Source organism: Chiloscyllium punctatum, chromosome 9 (genome assembly GCF_047496795.1).
Source record: "Chiloscyllium punctatum isolate Juve2018m chromosome 9, sChiPun1.3, whole genome shotgun sequence".
NCBI classification, from domain to species: Eukaryota; Metazoa; Chordata; class Chondrichthyes; order Orectolobiformes; family Hemiscylliidae; genus Chiloscyllium; species Chiloscyllium punctatum.
Genome location: NC_092747.1, coordinates 2,301,018 through 2,317,137, shown reverse-complemented (window position 1 = coordinate 2,317,137; position 16,120 = coordinate 2,301,018). Strand labels below are relative to the sequence as shown.

The 16,120-nt window shown below is 45.0% G+C and overlaps 1 protein-coding gene across 8 annotated transcripts in view; it reads left to right on the top strand.

Annotated features, from left to right (window-relative positions):
• The window catches only part of fhip1b (FHF complex subunit HOOK interacting protein 1B), a 179,838-nt gene that overhangs the window by 97,721 nt on the left and 65,997 nt on the right, over positions 1-16,120 (top strand). For all 8 annotated transcript variants that reach the window (XR_011961466.1, XM_072576690.1, XM_072576687.1 and 5 more), the window contains 2 exons: positions 412-1,011; positions 12,932-13,090. Coding sequence is in view for 7 of the 8 variants with exons in the window: in XM_072576690.1 (XP_072432791.1) it covers positions 412-1,011; positions 12,932-13,090 (759 nt within the window). In the remaining variant the exon portion in view is untranslated. The remainder of the gene's footprint in view (positions 1-411; positions 1,012-12,931; positions 13,091-16,120) is intronic.

Sequence of the window (16,120 nt, the reverse complement as noted above, 5' to 3'; positions counted from 1 at the left end):
ATCATGAGGGGAATGGTTAGTGTGAATAAACAAAGGTCTTTTTCCTAAGATGGGTGAATCCAAAACTAGGGGCATAATTTTAAGGAGGAAGCTTTAAAAGGGACCGGAGGGGCAATTTTTTCATACAGAGGGTGGTTCATGTGTGGAACGAACTGCCAGATTAAGCGGAAGATGCAGGTACAATGACAACATTTAAAGATGTTTGAACAGGTCCATGATTAGGAAAGGTTTGGAAGGATATAAGCCAAATGTAGGCAAGTGGGACTAGATTAGTTTGGGAAAATTGATCAGCATGGACAAATTGGACCAAAGGGTCTGTTTCTGTGCTGTATAACTCTGTAACACTGTGACTGAATGGCTTCCTGTTCTAACTGAGGCAGAACCTTTGACCTTTATTGGATTGTATTGCAGGTGAGTCGTATTCTGGAGCGACAAGACTCACGAACAGCGGATGAAGCGAGCGCAGTCCGTAATTATACCGATCAAATGATGTATCTGTTGGCAGAGGAGAGGCCACAGGACAGCACAGGGATTGGTCCCATCCTGGAGCTTGTGATTGTGGAAGGAATCCTGGACAGGTTGCTGAGTTGGAACCTGCGCTGGCAATTCAGTGATGACAAGAAAATCGAGCAGCTGAAGCTGTATGAGCTGCTGGTCAGTCAGTCCCATCAGCAGCTGCTGCGACACAAGCCCATCCTCTTGCCTTTGATGCGGTTGCTGAGCGCTTGTGTGGAACCGCGTTCCCCAGTGGTAGAGAACAACCTGGTGCTGCTTCTCAACCAGATCTGTGTGTCACTGGCCAAGGAGCCTTCTATCCTGGAACTGTTCTTTCACAGTCAGACCAACCAAGGCCCAGCAAAGCTCCTCATCTTCTCTATTCTGGTTCCCTTTATCCATCGCGATGGTCTGATTGGACAACAGGCACGAGATGCACTGCTCCTCATCATGGCTATCTCTGCAGAGAATGATACTGTGGCGAAATACATTGCTGAGAATTCCTACTTCTGCCCGGTGAGTACTTTCCTATGACGGTAGGGTGGGGCCAATATCAGTGCCTGAGAGAGAGGGGCATGGGGACATTTCACTGTTGGTGGGATTGGGGGAAGGTATATCAATGCTTGTGGGGAACGGAGGGCTGGGTTAGCGAGGCTGTGGTCTCAGCTCTCTGCATCACACGGTGAGCTCTTCGTGTTCATGCTGTCTGTGCAACTGTCCAATCGCTGCATGTTTCATATTGGGAGAAATGACAAAAACCTGCAGATGCTGAAATCCAAGGTAGACAGGCAGGAGGCTGGGAGAACACAGCAAGCCAGGCAGCATCAGGAGGTGGAGAAGTCAACATTTCGGGTGTAACCCTTCTTCAGGACTGGGGGTGGGTGTAAAGGGAGCTCCAGATGAAGGGGATTGTGGAGGAGGTTTTGTGAGAGGGGGGTGGAGTGGTGAGGTAATGATAGGTGAATACAGGTAGAAGGTACAGCTTGGTTGGTCATTGGTAGGAATGAATCTGGTTAGTGGCTGGAAGGAAGGGTCAGTCAGAGGAATGGACGGGAGGGGGAGGGGACGGCTGGGGAGGGAGTCGGGGAAGGGGAAGGAAGTTATTAGAAATTGTTGAACTCAATGTTGAGTCCTCCGGGCTGCAGGCTACTCAGGCAGAAGATGAGGTGTTGTTTCTTCAATTTGCCATCTGAATCGCTGTGGCAGTGGAGGAGACCAAGGATGGTCATGTCAGAAAGGGAGTGGGAAGGTTTGGGAGTTGTCAGAGCAGTGCAGTCCAGGCTCCTTCTCACCCAGTTTACAAATCTTTTCACAGTATCTAGGTACGTATGACAATAATAAATCAAATCAAAGCAATACTTTCTGTCTGGTCTTTCACTGGATAGCGATTTTGGCTCATGCCTCCTTCTTCTTCCAACCCTTTCAGCTCAGGGTCACTGAGGCAAATTAACGATCAGCTAAATAAACACAGAGCTGGAATAAACACAGAGTGGGGTCTTTGCTCACCTCTGTGACCCCATTTTTCGTGGTGGGAGGTTGGGAGGGGTTGTTGGACTGGGTGTGGAAAATGCAGCACGTTTATTTCAGTGCTGAGGAACAGACGAGCTGCTGTGTATAGTCTTTAATGTGCTGACCCCCTCCTTGGTGAGGGTTGGATTTGTGCCTCATCACCTTTGAGCTCCGTGCTGACGAATGAAGCAGCCCAGTGTTAAACACAAACTGCTTTCCCAGTGGAGCCGCGGCTCCAGTCTCTTTCGGTGTGTCGGGAGTGGACTGGAATGTTTGGAATCTCCTAGGCGGTTACTGCAACTGGCCAACAGGGTGTGTTCCCTTAGCTCTTGAGAGGCAGACACAACCACTTCCTGACACCAGCACTTGCTGGCAATTGGACTGAGATTGCTGTTGGAGTTAACAGACATAAACCAGCATTCTCCAACATTTCCCTCTTCACCAGCTGATGTCAAACATCTTGGAGACCTTTTTATTCTCCAACTAGCTAAGTCATTTCCCACGTGCAGTTGGCTGTAAAACACTGCTGCAATTGTGAAAGGCGCTATGAATTCTTTGGTTTTGAATTCCCTTCACCTTTTTATAACAGCCACTTTACACTGAGATTAATGCTCAGCTCACTCCTTATGAGTTTTTTTTAAATTGATGCATCTCAAAACCAAACCATCAAACTAATTACTGTGAAGGAGCAAAGGGATTTTCTCCAGTCAGAAAAATCATTAAGCTAGTCTACAGCAACAACTGGCATGCAGCAAGTATTTCAATATTGCAGTATTCCAAATATTTACAATGTTTTTAATTTATTTTATTGGCATGCAGCAAGATCTGAACAATATCTAGGACTGGGCCAACAAGTGGCAAGCAGCATCCACACTATACAATTACCATCAAGCAACTAGAATGGCAGGGGGTGGGGACCTGAGGTGGGAGACAGAGAAGGAGAAAACAAGGATAGAAATGAAAGATGGAATAGTCAGATGCAAGAATAGAAGGCAGAAAAAACAAGGGTGAAAAATAAGTGGGGCATAATGCAAAATAAGGCCACAATGACTAATGAGATTAAAAAGACAAGGCAAAAGGTAATGTGTGCAGTGAGGTAGATGAATTAGCAGTGCAAATAGATACACACGATTATGATATAGTTAGCTAAAGTTATAATCATGCAGACATGGCTGCAGGATAACCAAGGTTGGGAACTAAACATCAGAGAGATAGTCAGTATTTAGGAAGGACAGATAAATAGGAAAAGGAGGGTTAGGGTAGCATTGTTGGTGAAGATGGACTCAATGCAATAGTGAGGAAGGATATTGACTTGGAAATACATGAGATGGACTCTATATGGGTGGTGATAAGGGACAGAAACCATTTGTGTGGTTGTCTATAGTCCCCAAACAATAGCATTTATTTAAGAGAAGACATTAAACAGGAAAAAGGATATGGATGCTGTAAGGGTACAACTGTCATCATGGGTGATTTTAATCTATATATGGATTGGGCAACCAAACTAGCAATATTTGTTGAGGAGCATTTCCTGGTGAATTTTTTTTCAGCCAATACTTTGAAGAACCAACTGGAAAGGAGGCTATTCCAGCTGAGGTATTGTGCAATGAGAAGACGTTAATTAACAGTCTTCATGTGCAGGGTGTAATTTTGGAAAAAATGTGACCACAAAACAATATAATTGTTAATTTAGATCGAGCGTGAAGAAGTTGAATCAGAATAGAGGGTTGGGAATCTAAATGAAGAAAATTACAAGACTATGAGATGCAAATTGGCAAGGCTGGATTAGAGAACCTTATTAAAAGGATTGACATTTTAGAGGCAATGGCTAATACTGAAGGAATGTATATCTGAATTACAACAATTCTTCATTCCAAACTAGTGCAATAACAAAACAGGAAAGGTGACTAAATCATGGTTTACAAAACTGCAGGGATCCGTACTGGGTCCTCTGCTGTTTGTGATATACATTATAAGAAGGATGTGGAAGCTTTGGAAAGGGTGCAGAGGAAATTTAGAACATAGAACATAGAACAATACTGCACAGAACAGGCCCTTCAGCCCACAATGTTGTGCCGAACTTCTAACCTAGATTAAGCACCCATCCATGTACCTATCCAAATGCCGCTTAAAGGTCGCCAATGATTCTGACTCTACCACTCCCATGGGCAGCGCATTCCATGCCCCCACCACTCTCTGGGTAAAGAACCCACCCCTGACATCTCCCCTATACCTTCCACCCTTCACCTTAAATTTATGTCCCCTTGTAACACTCTGTTGTACCCGGGGAAAAAGTTTCTGACTGTCTACTCTGTCTATTCCTCTGATCATCTTATAAACCTCTATCAAGTCACCCCTCATCCTTCGCCGTTCCAACGAGAAAAGGCCGAGAACTCTCAACCTATCCTCGTACGACCTACTCTCCATTCCAGGCAACATCCTGGTAAATCTTCTCTGCACCCTCTCCAAAGCTTCCACATCTTTCCTAAAGTGAGGCGACCAGAACTGCACACAGTACTCCAACTGTGGCCTAACCAAAGTCCTGTACAGCTGCAACATCACTTCACGACTCTTGAATTCAATCCCTCTGCTAATGAACGATAATACTCCATAGGCCTTCTTACAAGCTCTATCCACCTGAGTGGCAACCTTCAAAGATCTATGTACATAGACCCCAAGATCCCTCTGTTCCTCCTCCTGACCCAGAACCCTACCATTAACCCTGTATTCCGCATTCTTATTTGTTCTTCCAAAATGGACAACCTCACACTTGGCAGGGTTGAACTCCATCTGCCACTCCTCAGCCCAGCTCTGCATCATACCTAAGTCCCTCTGCAGCCGACAACAGCCCTCCTCACTGTCCACAACTCCACCTACCTTCGTATCATCTGCAAATTTACTGACCCACCTTTCGACTCCCTCATCTAAGTCATTAATAAAAATTACAAACAGCAGAGGACCCAGAACTGATCCCTGCGGAACTCCACTTGTAACTGGGCTCCAGGCTGAATATTTACCATCTACCACCACTCTCTGCCTTCGACCGGTTAGCCAGTTTTCTATCCAATTGGCCAAATTTCCCTCTATCCCATGCCTCCTGACTTTCCGCATAAGCCGACCATGGGGAACCTTATCAAATGCCTTACTAAAATCCATGTACACTACATCCACTGCTCTACCCTCATCCACATGCTTGGTCACCTCCTCGAAGAATTCAATAAGACTTGTAAGGCAAGACCTACCCTTCACAAATCCGTGCTGGCTGTCCCTAATCAAGCAGTGTCTTTCCAGATACTCGTAAATCCTATCCCTCAGTACCCTTTCCATTACTTTGCCTACCACAGAAGTAAGACTAACTGGCCTGTAATTCCCGGGGTTATCCCTATTCCCTTTTTTGAACAGGGGCACAACATTCGCTACTCTCCAGTCGCCTGGTACTACCCCCGTTGCCAGTGAAGACGAGAAGATCATTGCCAACGGGACTGCAATTTCCTCTCTTGCTTCCCACATAATCCTAGGATATATCCCGTCAGGCCCGGGGGACTTGTCTATCCTCAAGTTGTTCAAAATGTCCAACACATCTTCCTTCCTAACAGGTATCTCTTCTAGCTTAACAGTCCGTTTCACACTCTCCTCTTCAACAATACGGTCCCTCTCGTAGGTAAATACTGAAGAGAAGTACTTGTTCAAGACCTCTCCTATCTCTTCCGACTCAATACACAGTCTCCCACTACTGTCCTTGATCGGACCTACCCTCGTTCTTGTCATTCTCAGGTTTCTCACATACGCATAAAATGCCTTGGGGTTATCCTTGATCCTATCCGCCAAGGATTTTTCGTGCCCTCTCTTAGCTCTCCTAATCCCTTTCTTCAGGTCCCTTCTGGCTATCCTGTATCCCTCCACTGCTCTGTCTGAACCCTGTTTCCTCAACCTTATGTAAGCCTCCTTCTTCCTCTTTACTAGACATTCAACCTCCCTCGTCAACCAAGGCTCCCTCACACGACCATTTCTTTCCTGCCTGATCGGTACATACATATCAAGGACACGTCGTATCTGCTCCTTGAAAAAGTTCCACATTTCCACCACATCCTTCCCTGACAGCCTATGCTCCCAACGTATGCTCCTCAAATCCTGTCTTACAGCATCGTAATTTCCCTTCCCCCAATTGTAAAATCTACCTTGTTGTGCGCACCTATCTCTCTCCATAACCAAGGTGAAAGTCACAGAATTGTGGTCACCATCACCAAAATGTTCACCCATTAACAAGCCCACCACTTGTCCCGGTTCATTACCAAGTACCAAATCCAATATGGCCTCCCCTCTGGTTGGACACTCTACATACTGCGTTAGAAAAGCTTCCTGGACACACTGCACAAACACCGCCCCATCCAATCTACTTGATCTAAAGAGCTTCCAATCAATATTTGGGAAGTTGAAGTCGCCCATGACTACGACCCTGTGGCTTCTGCACCTTTCCAAAATCAGTTTCCCAATCTGTTTCTCCACATCTCTGCTGCTATTGGGGGGCCTATAGTAAACACCCAACAAGGTGACTGCACCTTTCCTATTTCTGACTTCAGCCCATACTACCTCCAGAGGCAGATCCCTCTCAAACTTCCTTTCTGCAGCCGTTATACCATTTCTAATTAGCAATGCCACCCCCCCTCCTTTTTTACCACCCTCCCTAATCTTACTGAAACATCTGTAACCAGGAACCTCCAACAGCCATTCCTGTCCCTCATCTATCCATGTTTCCGTGATGGCCACAACATCGTAGTCCCAGGTACCGATCCACGCCTTAAGTTCACCCACCTTATTTCTGATACTCCTTGCGTTGAAGTATACGCACTTGAGCCCATCTCTGTGTCCGCAAGTAGTCCCTGTCAGTGCTACCTTCTCCACAGCCTCCCTACAGTCTTGGGCATCCTGACACACAGCTAGCTTACTTGCTGGACTACAAGTCCGGATCCCATCCCTCTGCCAAATTAGTTTAAACCCCCCCGAAGAGTGCTAGCAAACCTACCCCCCAGGATATTGGTGCCCTTCTGGTTTAGGTGCAACCCGTCCTGTTTATACAGGTCCCACCTTCCCCAGAATGCAGTCCAATTGTCCAAATATCTGAAGCCCTCCCTCCTACACCATCCTTGCAGCCACTAGGATGTTGCCTGGTATGGAGGGAAGGTCTTACGAGGAAAGGCTGAGGGACTTGAAGCTGTTTTCGTTAGAGAGAAGAAGGTTGAGAGGTGACTTAATAGAGACATACAAGATAATCAGAGGGTTAGATAGGGTGGACAGGGAGAGCCTTTTTCCAAGTATGGTGACAGCGAGCACGAGGGGGCATAGCTTTAAATTGAGGGGTGATAGATATAGGACAGATGTCAGAGGTACAGGCCCTTCGGCCCTCGATGTTGCGCTGCCCTGTCATACTAATCTGAAACCCATCCCACCTACACTATTCCATGTACATCCATATGCCTGTCCAATGACGACTTAAATCCACTTAAAGTTGGCAAATCTACTACCGTTGCAGGTAAAGCATTCCATACCCTTACTACTCTCTGAGTAAAGAACCTACCTCTGACATCTGTCCTATATCTATCACCCCTCAATTTAAAGCTATGCCCCCTCGTGCTCGCTGTCACCATACTTGGAAAAAGGCTCTCCCTGTCCTTACCACCTTTATTAAATAGTGGCACCACGTTAGCCAACCTCCAGTCTTCCAGCACCTCACCTGTGACTATCGATGATACAAATATCTCAGCAAGGGGCCCAGCAATCACTTTCTTAGTTTCCCACAGAGTTCTAGAGTACATCTGATCAGGTCCTGGGGATTTATCCAACTTTTATGCGTTTTAAGACATCCAGCACCACCTCCTCTGTAATCTGGACATTTTCTAAGATGTCACCATCTATTTACCCACATTCTATATCTTCTATGACCTTCTCCACAGTAAACTCTGATGTAAAACATTCGTTTAGTATCTCCCCCAACCCCTGCAGTTTCATATATAGGTTGCCTCACTGAGAGTCACCTTCTATCCCTAGTTATCCTTTTGTCCTTAATGCATTTATATAATCCCTTGGATTCTCCTTCACACAATTTGCCAAAGCTATCTCATGTCCCCTTTTTGCCCTTCTGATCTCCCTCTTAAGTAAACTTCTACTGCCTTTATACTCTTCTACGGATTATTATTATAAAAAATGTAAACACCTGAAGCCCAAATACTGATGTCTGGCCACTTGCCACCACCTGCCACCAGGAAAAATACATTCATTCCCACTCTCTGTTTCCTATCTGTCAACCAATTCTCAGTCCATTCCAAAATATCTCCCCCAAACCTGTATGCTTTATTTTTGCTCACTGGCCACTTATGTGGAAATGTTTCAGAAGCCTTTTTCAAATCCATATACATCACATGCAGTGTTTCTCCCTTATCTATTCTACTTGTTATATTCTCAAAAAACTCCAGTAGATTTATGTATGATTTTCATTTCATAAACAAACTCACACTGACTTTGTCTAATCCCGTTAAAACTTTCTAAATGTTCTGTTATCACACTTTTTATAACAGACTGTGGCATTTCCCCCCAATACTGTTGTTAGGCTAACTGTTCTGTAATTCTGTTTTCTCTCTGCCTCCCTTTTTAAATAGTAGGGTTACATTAGCCACCCTGCAATCTGTAGGAACTGCTCCAGAGTCTATAGCATTTTGGAAGATGACCACTAAAGCATCCTTTATTTCACCTCTCAACATTCTTCTCTTCAACGAAAACAGCTTCAAGTCCCACAGCCTTTCCTCGTAAGACCTTCCCTCCATACCAGGCAACATCCTAGTAAATTTCCTCTGCACCCTTTCCAAAGCTTCCACATCCTTCTTATAATGCGGTGACCAGAACTGTACACAATACTCCAGTGCGGCCGCACCAGAGTTTTGTACAGCTGCAGCATAACCTCATGGTTCTGGAACTCGATCCCTCTATTAATAAAAGCTAAAACACAGTATGCCTTCTTAACAACCCTGTCAACCTAGATGACAACTTTCAGGGATATGTGTACCTGGATACTGAGATCTCTCTGCTCATCTACACTACCAAGAACCTTACCATTAGCCCAGTACTTTGCATTCCGGTTACTCTGACCAAAGTGAATCACCTCACACATGTCCGCATTAAACTCTATTTGACACCTTTCAGCCCAGCTCTGGAGCTTATCTATGTCTCTCTGTAACCTACAACATCCTTGGTCACTATCCACAACTCCACTGACCTTAGTGTCGTCTGCAAATTTCTAACCCACCCTTCTACGCCCTCATCCAGGTCGTTTATAAAAATGACGAACAGCAGTGGACCCAACACCAACCCTTGCAGTACACCACTGGTAACTGGACTCCAGGATGAACATTTTCCATCAACCACCACCCTCTGTCGTCTTTCAGCAAGCCAATTACTGATCCAAACTGCTATATCTCCCACAATCCCACTCCTCCGCATTTTGTACAATAGCCTACTGTGGGGAACCTTATCGAACGCCCCCCCCTTGCTGAAATCCATATACACCACATCAACCGGTTTACTCATCCACCTGTTTGGTCACCTTCTCAAAGAACTCAATAAGGTTTGTGAGGCATGATCTACCCTTCACAAAACCGTGCTGACTATCCTTAATCTAATTATTCTTTTCTAGATGCTTATAAATCCTATCTCTTATAACCTTTTCCAACACTTTACAAACAACTGAAGGAAGGCTCACTGGTCTATAATTATCAGGGTTGTCTCTATTTCCCTTCTTGAACAGGGGAACCACATTTGCTATCCTCCAGTCTTGCACTATTCCTGTAGACAATGACGATTTAAAGATCAATGCCAAAGGCTCTGCAATCTCCTCCCTGGCTTCCCAGAGGACCCTAGGATAAATCCCACCCGGCCCAGGGGACTTATCTATTTTCACACTCTGCAGGATTTCTAATACCTCTTCCTTGTGAACCTCAATCCCACCTAGTCTAGTAGCCTGTATCTCAGTATTCTCCTCGACAACATTGTCGTTTTCTAGAGTGAATACTGTCGAAAAATATTCATTAAGTACTTCCCCTATCTCCTCTGACTCCACACACAACTTCCCACTTCTATCCTTGATTGGGCCTAATCTTACTCTCGTCATTCTTTTCTTTCTTGAATACCTATAGAAAGCCTTAGGGTTTACCCTGATCCTATCCGCCAATATCTTCTCATGTCTCCTCATGGCTGTTCTGAGCTCTCTCTTTAGGTCTTTCCTGACTGCCTTGTAACCCTCAAGCACCCTAACTGAGCCTTCACATCTCATCCTAACATTGTTAAAAATCACACAACACCAGATTATAGTCCAACAGGTTTAATTGGATGCACACTAGCTTTCGGAGCGACGCTCCTTCATCAGGTGATAGTGGAGGGCTCAATCCTAACATAAGCCTTCTCCTTCCTCTTGACCAGAGATTTTGGGCGGCACAGTGGTTAGTACTGCTGCCTCACAGCGCCAGAGACCCAGGTTCAATTCCCGCCTGAGACGACTGACTGTGTGGAGTTTGCACATTCTCCCTGTGTCTGCGTGGGTTTCCTCCGGGTGCTCCGGTTTCCTCCCACAGTCCAAAAATGTGCAGGTCAGGTGAATTGGCCATGCTAAATTGCCCGTAGTGTTAGGTGCAGGGGCAAATGTAGGGGAATGGGTCTGGGTGGGTGCACTTCGGCGGGGCGGTGTGGACTTTTTGGGCCGAAGGGCCTGTTTCCACACTGTAAGTAATCCAATCTATTTCTTACAGTAATCTAATCTAATCTATTCCGCTTGCTTCATAAACCACGGCTCCCACGCTCTACAGCTTCCTCCTGCCTGACAGGTACATAGTTATCTGGGACACACAGGAGCTTTTCCTTGAATAAGCTCCACATTTCTAATGTGCCCATCCCCTGCAGTTTCCTTCCCCATCCTATGCTTCCTAAATCTTGCCTAATCGCAACGTAATTGCCTTTCCCCCAGCTGTAACACTTGCCCAGTGGTATACACCTATTCTTTTCTATCACTAAAGTAAACATAACAGGATTGTGATCGCTATCACTAAAGTGTTCACCTACATCAAAGTCTAACACCTGGCCGGGCTCATTACCCAGTACCAAATCTAATGTGGCTTCACCCCTTGTTGGCCTGTCTACATACTGTGTCAGGAAGCCCTCCTGCACACACTGGACAAAAACTGACCCATCTACTATAGTGTTCCCAGTCAATATTTGGAAAGTTGAAGTCCCCCATGACAACTACCCTGTCTCTCTCACTCCTATCGAGAATCATCTTTGATATCCTTTCCTCTACATCTCTGGGACTATTCCGAGGCCTATACAAAACTCCCAAACAGGGTAACCTCTCCTTTCCTGTTTCTAACCTCAGCCCATACTACCTCAGTTGACGAGTCGCCAAACATCCTTTCTGCAACTGTAATATTGTCCTTGACCAACAATGCTCTTTTACCATCTTTTCTGTTCTTACTGAAACATCTAAATCCTGGAACCTGCAACAACCATTCCTGTCCCTGCTCTATCCATGTCTCCAAAATGGCTACAAAATCAAAGTCCCAGGTACCAACCCAAGCTGCAGGTTCACCCACCTTATTCTGGATGCTCCTGGTATTGAAGTAGACACACTTCAAACCAACTTCTTGCTTGCCGGTGCCATCTTGCGTCCCTGAAACTTGATTTTGGACCTCCCTACTCTCAACCTTTTCTATACTCGAGCTACAATTTTGGTTCCCATCCCCTTGCTGAATTAGTTTAAACCCACCCCAATAGCCTTCGCAAATTCCAACCCCCCCCCCCATGATATTGGTACCCCTCTGGTTCAGATGAAGACCATCCTGCTTGTAGAGGTCCTACCTACCCCAGAAAGAGCCCCAATTATCCAAGAATCCAAAACCCTCCCTCCTGCACCATCCTTGTAGCCACGTGTTCAACTCCTCTCTCTCCCTATTCCTCGCCTCACTAGCATGTGGCCGGGCAACAAACCAGGGACAACAACTCTGTTCGTCCTAGCTCTAAGCTTCCATCCTAGCTCCCTGTATTTCTGCCAAGGTTCTGTAGAGAGCACCTTCCAAACACATGACCACTTCCATCTACAAGAATGAGGGCCATAGATACATGGGAACACCACCCCCTGAAAGTTCCCCTCCAAGCCACTCGCCATCCTGACTTGGAAATATATCGCCATTCCTTCAGTGTCACTGGGTCAAAATCCTGAAACTCTCTCCTTAAGGACATTGTAGGTCAACCCACAGCTCATGGACTGCAATGATTCAAGAAAGCAGCTCACTCCCACTTTCTGAAGGGGTAATTAGGGATGGGCAATAAATACTGGCTAGCCAGCAATGTCCACACCCCCCAAGTGAATAAATAAACCGACATCTATCCACGTGCCCCAAAATTGCTTTTCGTGATTGGCTCCTGAGTAAGACCCTTCTGTCATCGCTGGCTAGCAGTCTGAGGCTCTCTCATCAGCATTGATTGCCCTCTTAAGAGAAACCTAGTGACAGCAGGTCAAAATACTTAACCTTTATTAGGATAAAAGTGAAGGGTAGCGAGATGTTCACCTGATGAAATGGTATCACCTCTGGACATCAAACCAAGAGCATTAAACTCCATCTCGTGATCCCCTGGCCCCTAAATGCTGGTGACTCTTAGTACAGGTTGGTAGCTTTTAGTCCCCTGTTACTGTGTGTAATATAGCTCAGGTTGTTGTGCATTTTCTCCCCAAACCTGTGCTGTGAGACCAAGTTAGTAGCACTATGTAGCACATCTCCTGTGTATCCACGCTGTCGGTGGTTAGACCAACAGATGACTGGGAAGCAGATGATCCTCTTCTGTGTTGTGTTTGTCATGGTTTGCCATCTAACCTTTGACCTTGCTCCTACAGGTGCTGGCCACGGGTCTCAGTGCACTTTATTCGTCTTTACCTCGAAAGATCGAAGTGCGAGGGGATGATTGGCATGCACTCAGGCGTGAGGATTGGATGGGAGTCTCCTCACTCACTATGTTTATGAACTCCCTGGAATTCTGTAATGCTGTAATTCAGGTACAGAGTCCACAGTTCCCCTTCCAAAGCCCAGCTGTTAGCAGTTTTCAGTAAGAACATGAGAAAGAAGAGTGGGATTTAACCCAGCAGCCCATTTAATCTAATTTAACATCTGATCAAGGATCTCAGGGTTTTTGTGAAAATCTCTGGGACTGATTAGCCCTGAGGCTGGAATCTAATTGATGAGTTTGGGGAAGTCAGTCCTATTGGAAGTTAGTTTGGAGAATTGATAGTGGAAAATCAGGAGATGACTGATGAACTGAACAGGCATTTGCCTAAATGTTCATGCTCGAGAGTACAAGTCCCATCCCAGAAGCAGCAACTAATCAGGAAATGCAGGTGAGTGAGGAATCTGAAAAATCATCACCATGGAAATGGGACTCAGTAAAGTGTTGGAGCTGCGGCTGCCTCTGGACTTCATCCTAGGGTTAGAAAAGAAGTGAATAGTGAGAGAGTTGATGCATTTTATCCCAAAACCCCTTGATTCAGGGAAGGTTCATTAGATTGGAAACTATGAATGTAACTCCTTCATTCAAAAAAGAGAGCGAGACAGAAGGCAGGAAACGACAGGCCAGTTAGTTAAATATCTGACATAGGCCTGATGATGCCACTTGTATTGGAATTTGTATAGCACATTATTCATTGGTGTCATAAGCAGAAGTTTTTTTTCACTTGATGGCAGGATTCAGTTAGTGGCAAACATCACTCGTGCTGTGGCTGCATAGTAGTAACATGGGATAGTCATCTTCAGCAGTTCCTCAAGCTGTTGAGATAGGGAGGGTAATCTGAGGTAGTCTGGACCTACATGGTATGGAGGCAGATTCACCTCTCTCAAGTACATCAGTAAACCAGATGGGTTATTATAACAATTGATAGTGGTTATGTGGTTGCCATTAAGCAAGTTCTTTAATTCCAGATTTTTATTAAATTAAAATTTCACCATCTACCACAATAGGATTCGAACATCTGTCACAGAATGTGAGTCTGCGGTTCTGGATTACTAGTCCACCAATAGCTCTCTCCCTTCTTACATAAGAACTAGGAGCAGGAGGAGGCAAATCAGCCCCTCAAGCCAGCTTCACCATTTAGTATAATCCCGGTTGATCTCATCTCAGCCCCAAAGCCACTTTCCTGCCCATTCTCCATAGCCCTTCAATCCTTTACTAATTTAACATCTGTCTATTTTCTCCATAAAGTTATTCAATGTCCCAGCATCCACTACACTTTGGGGAAGTGAATTCCATAGATTTACAACCCTTTGAGAAAAGTAATTCCTCCTTAACTGATTGAAATCCGCTATCCCTTATCTGAAAACTGTTACCTCTTGTTCCAATTGTCTGACAAGGAAGCATCCTCTCTAAGTCTACTTTTTCACTCTCCTTTAGCATAGTATATATCTAAATTTGATCTCCCCTCATTCTTTTAAAATTCAGAGAGTATAGGCCTAAAGTACTCAATCTCTCTTCATAATTTACCCCTCACCTCTGGAATTATTCCAGTGAATCTTCTCTGAATTACCTCCAATACAAATATATCCCTCTTCAAGTAAGGGGACCAAAATTAGACACAATACTCCTAACACTAACCCCATTGTGGTCGCATAATTGCCTTTACAGCTGCAGTGACTGTTCCCTACTTTTATGCTCTATTCCTTTGTCAATAAGTGCAAAAATTTCATTTGTCTTCCTTTAATAGCTACAGAACCTGCAGACTAATGTGTTCATGTATGAGAACACTTTGGTCCCTTTGCACTGAAGCACTCTGAAGTTTCACTCCATTTAGTTAATAAGTTGCCTTTCTATTCTTCTGACCAAAAGGATTTATCCTTACAAAACCAAGCTGACTCTAACGGATTGCATTTTGAATTTACAAATGTAATGTTATTACTTCCTTAGTAATAGGTTGTAACAATTTCCCAATGACAGATGTTAAACTAACTGGCCTACAGTTTCTTACTTTCTGCCTTCCTGCCTTTTTGAATAAAAGCATTATAAAAACATGAACCCAAGATTGATTTATGAAGCATTGTCAGGTTGCCGTACAAATATCAGGGTTCACTTTTTATATAGTATAGCAACTTATTCATAGGATCCCTACAGTGTGGAAACAGGCCATTTGGCACAACAAGTCCACACCAACTCTCCAAAGAGTAACCCACCCAAGCCCATTCCCCTACCCTAATACTCTACATTTACCCCTGACTAATGCACCTAGTCTATACATTCCTGAACACTATGGGCAATTTCCCATGGCCAATTCACCTAGCCTGCACATCTTTGGATTGTGGGAGGAAACAGGAGCACCTGGAGGAAACCCACACAGACACGGGGAGAATGTGCAAACTCCACACAGACGGTTGCCCGAGGCTGGAATCGAACCGAGCTCCCTGGCGCTGAGAGGCAGCAGTGCTAACCACTGAGCCATTGTGCTATTGTTACGTGATTTATAAAAATACAGAAAAATATATATATGTCATCATCATTAATCCAGCACCATTTAATTACATAAATTATAAAAAATAAGTCATTCATACAAAGTTAGGACAAATTTACTTTTTGTTCAACCGTGGTTTTTTGATTGCATAAACGACGACAGGAAGTGCCTTACTCTAAAGCTGCCCCTGAGGCTGCAACACACAGAGGAGAAGGCAGCCTCTGCCACCTCTGACCAGACATGGAACATCACCTCAGCCAAAGCTGCCTCATTGCTACTGGTACTCCAACCACTGGCATAGCCAGGAGGCTGACCCAACTCTCGAGGATCAGGCCCATCTCAACTTCCTAGGATCAATAGATTGACCAAATTAACTCGCGAGGATTGAGGAATTGTTCAGACCACCGTTGTTGAAGTTGTCGCCGAAACACAGAAGGAAAAGAACAGACCGCATTCCATCGATGCTAGAACAGTTCCTCAACTCACAACCGCCATGGCCACGAGGAATGGACCTGATCTACTGCTCAACAGCTCCCCACAATGTCTCTCCATCACCGTAGGCACAGAAGGAAGAAAAAATGAATTCGATTCAGAAGT